This window comes from Cyprinodon variegatus, unplaced genomic scaffold (assembly GCF_000732505.1).
Source record: "Cyprinodon variegatus isolate N-32 unplaced genomic scaffold, C_variegatus-1.0 Scaffold406, whole genome shotgun sequence".
In the NCBI taxonomy this organism is placed as follows: Eukaryota; Metazoa; Chordata; class Actinopteri; order Cyprinodontiformes; family Cyprinodontidae; genus Cyprinodon; species Cyprinodon variegatus.
In genome coordinates, this window is record NW_015150859.1 from 721,645 (window position 1) to 723,285 (window position 1,641).

Here is a 1,641-nt window from a genome sequence, read left to right on the forward strand (position 1 = left end):
TAATTGAGACACTTTGCCAATGTAACGAGATAATTTACATTTAAAATAAGAAAAAAATATTGCATTGTCTTATTTCTAGTGCATATTATCTAATTATCTTATTTTCAGAGTAAAAATACTCATTCCATTGGCAAACTATCTCATTTACCTACTAAAATTAAGGGTAAATACACTAAATTTAAGACATTATTACTTATATCTGGATGGTTTTTGCAGTGTAACACATGCTTTTACACATGCACTCTAATAATGCACCTGTAGGTAAACGGAAACCGTAGAATCAGCTCAGTGGTCACCGGTTAGACTCTCACCATTGGTTTCTTGAACTCGTTGGGTTTTATGCAGCGGACGAAGAACGGCTGGCACACGCTGAGCGTCCTCATCAGCATCTCCAGGGAACGCTTGAACTGGCTGCTCAAAGTTGGAGAACGCTTCCTTGTTTCAACACCCTAAAAATACAGTTTAAAAAATTGCAATAAAAACCTGTGTGTTAGGTAACGTTCCTTAGCGCTTAACTTTGACATCAGGTAAATAACTAATAAAAAAGGATGAGTACATTGCAACACACTGCAAGCAAAAATTACATAACAGTATCTTCTAGAATATAGGATACTACAGATCAATGAAAATATTAAATAATATTTAAACACGTTATTAACAAAATAAACCAAGAGAAAATTACAATAAAAAAGGTGATTTATATTAAACTAAAAAGACTTCTTTTCCATTTACAATAGAGGGAGAGGAGTGTTTATTCTAATGTGCAGCTTAAGCTTCATAGTAGAATGTTTCCACCCTAGACTAGATAAGCAGGCAAAAACGAAAACCATCTTTGGTGTAAAAAAAATCAAAATAAAGGTTGTTAAATGAGGAAGTTATGTCCCCTAAAAAAGCCTTTGCGCCTTGGGGGCTTCCTCACGGTTCTTTTCCTGGGAGCAAGTTATTTACTACTCTTAACTCAAACTAGGTAAAACCATGAAAAAAGGACTATAAAACAGGAGTAAAAAGTAACAGAGTTTATTCCAGATCAGGTCGTTACAGAACAGAGAAAAATGCTTGGAGTTCGCACAGCTGTGGGCTCAAAAATCCCGTCCGCGAGCGTCCGGCTAAGATTGAGCCCCAAACAAGGCCATCTTCTCCTTCTTATAGCTCATGAGTCTATGTGTTGCACCAGATGGATGCTTAGCGGTCCGTATCAGAAACTGACACGCCATCCATGCCCAAGGATTACAGATAGCTCTCCTCTATCAGTCTGGCTCCAAGATGTTCCCATATCCTGTGTATTCTTAAAGACACGAAGCCTGTCCTGATTAGATGACCTCCGTACACACAGTGACATCCACCATGTGAAGGAAGGCCTTCTACTCTGTCTAATCTGGCTAATAAAGTAACAATGCACATGATGTATAAAGCATAAAGGAATGGTTTATCACCTTTGTCCTTATAGCAGTTTAAGTTCTTCTTAATAGAAAGGTACATGATTCAGAGCTGCACATCAGCATAACACTGACCTGATAACATATTTCTACTCATTTTTTGTTATGTTTTTGTATTAAGAGTAATCACTTTATAAGTTTATCACGTTATTCACTATTCTAACACACATAGGGCCGGATTTATCAAGATCCAATTTTGCGTGCA

At 37.0% G+C, this 1,641-nt stretch overlaps 1 protein-coding gene across 1 annotated transcript in view; it reads right to left on the minus strand.

The window, feature by feature from the left end:
• Window positions 1-1,641, minus strand: part of LOC107093067 (unconventional myosin-VIIa-like) — a 105,863-nt gene that overhangs the window by 52,636 nt on the left and 51,586 nt on the right. The window contains exon 15 of the mRNA XM_015387887.1: window positions 312-449. Coding sequence (XP_015243373.1) covers window positions 312-449 — 138 coding nt within the window. The remainder of the gene's footprint in view (window positions 1-311; window positions 450-1,641) is intronic.